At 46.0% G+C, this 1,996-nt stretch overlaps 1 protein-coding gene across 1 annotated transcript in view; it reads right to left on the reverse strand.

Annotated features, from left to right (window-relative positions):
* Churc1 (churchill domain containing 1) overlaps positions 1–1,996 on the reverse strand; it is a 23,289-nt gene continuing 21,293 nt past the window's right edge. The window contains exon 4 of the mRNA XM_023702879.1: positions 1–1,108. Within this exon, the coding sequence (XP_023558647.1) occupies positions 1,016–1,108 (93 nt within the window). The 3' untranslated portion in view covers positions 1–1,015. The remainder of the gene's footprint in view (positions 1,109–1,996) is intronic.

A 1,996-nucleotide genomic window follows, 5' to 3' on the forward strand; every position in this document is an offset into this window, starting at 1 on the left:
GGCGCCTGCACTACCCCCAAAATAAATCATGAGCCAGTTTACAGGGAAACTGAAGCAAGTCTTTAACAGGGCCTCTGTTACAGCACTGGGGGCCCAGTACACAGGAGGGAGCCCTTCCAGATCAGAACCTGGGGAGTGGCAGGGCAATGCTGCTTAGGGAGCAGCTTACAGGCCTACTTCAACGAGGGTGAGGACTGAAAGTGTGCTGTGAATGCGGGGCGTGCAATTAAGAGGCCCAATCCCCTCTTCCTAATCTTAGCCTCTCCTAAGTACCCTCTGTTCTTTAGGGACATATGAAAGGCAGGTGTGGGGAAGGGCCACCATGCTTCAGGGCTGCACGCATGCTGGCCTGGAGAATGGTGGCTTGATAGCCAGTAAGGGTACCACTAGCTTAGCCAGAAAGTATACTGAAGCAAACTGTCCCGGTCCACTGGGAGGAAGGAAGGTGAGGGACATGCTGGCGACCAGCCAAGTTTCATCCCCACTTCAGGCTGGCACAGGAAAAAATGACAGCCGGGTGCTCCTGGGCCTCTCGGCTCCAGCTCTAGTCAAGGGGAGTTCGTTCCCTCAGTGGTCCCTTTGTTTGATATCTCCTCAATCACTGATTTAAAAAATTTTTAGTATTTTATTTTTTGGAGGCCCAAGATGCTTCAGGCTCACCTTGCATACGTATTTCCCCAACCATTTTCCCAAGAAGCCCTGCTTCTTTTTATGAGAAACGAAGATCTGGATGCTGCATTCATTCTAATTCTTTTCTGGCCAAATGACTGCTAACAAAAATGCTTCAGTCTGGCTGCACTGATGTGAACTGGGAACTCTGGCATTAGAACGCAGCTCTAGGGAGCAACAATCCCTTACATCACGTTTTCTTTTAAACATGTAAGAAAGGCTTTCGAACATGTAAGCCTAGGTAAGGAAGAAAATATATACAGAACATCCTTTATGAGACAAACTATCAGGCTTGCTATATTTCAAACCAACCCAACACAGGCACAACAGAACTGGAGAAGGAGTCTTAGAATAACAGAGTCATCTGTCGAGGATCATCAGGGAGAATACTGATAGTGTCTTCAGCTTTGCCACATAACAGACACAGCATGGTGTATTCCTAGAACAAGACAAGGCACAGAATTATCTCAAGGGACAGTAAGCCAACCTAGTGTGTTTTTTTTTTTGTTTTTTTTTTTTTTTTTTTTGTGGAACTGGGGATTGAACTCAGGCCCTTGAGCTTGGCAGGCAAGCACTTACTCTACTGAGCATCTCCCCGGCCCCACAAGGGACAGTAAGAAGCTTCCCAACGGACTCCGGTAAAGTTCTTCCCTATACATTGTCACAGATACTGTTTCTAAATATTACATAACTTCCTTCTTTCTCTTCTTCCTTCTACCCTCCCTCCCTCCTTTTTCAGTGCTGCTAGGGATGGAACTCAGGGGTGCTCTACTAAACTATATCCTCAAGCTTGCTGGCTTATTTATTTATAAAATTTGCAACAGTATCTCACTAAGATACCCAGCTGGCCTTGAACTTGTGATCTCATGATTCTCCTACCTCAGGCTCCAACTAGCTGGCATTACAGGCATTTAATCTCTCCTCCCAGCTTAATTCTATGTCTTTTCTAAAAAAAAATTTTTTTTACAGGGTCTCGTACGCAGCTCAGACTTGTAGTGATCCTCCTGTCTCAGCCTCCCCAGTGCTAGGATTACAGGCATGCACCACCACACCCAGTTTCAGTGGCCGGTACAGCGGAACCAGTACAGCATGCAGTACTGGGTATGGAACCCAGGTCCTGACACTTGTCAGGCAGGTGCTTAGACTGCGGAGCTATCTCTCCTGCCCCAGATCAATTTCTTCAACATCTTTAAACAATATTTCAGGTTTATTCTGTAATCCTCAGAATCTTTTGTTTACATAAGTGAATATATGCTGGTGCTCTTGTTTAAACATATACAGGGGCTGGTGAGATGGCTCAGTGGTCTAAAGCACCTACTTAGAACAA

Source organism: Octodon degus, unplaced genomic scaffold (genome assembly GCF_000260255.1).
Source record: "Octodon degus isolate 3935 unplaced genomic scaffold, OctDeg1.0 scaffold00007, whole genome shotgun sequence".
In the NCBI taxonomy this organism is placed as follows: Eukaryota; Metazoa; Chordata; class Mammalia; order Rodentia; family Octodontidae; genus Octodon; species Octodon degus.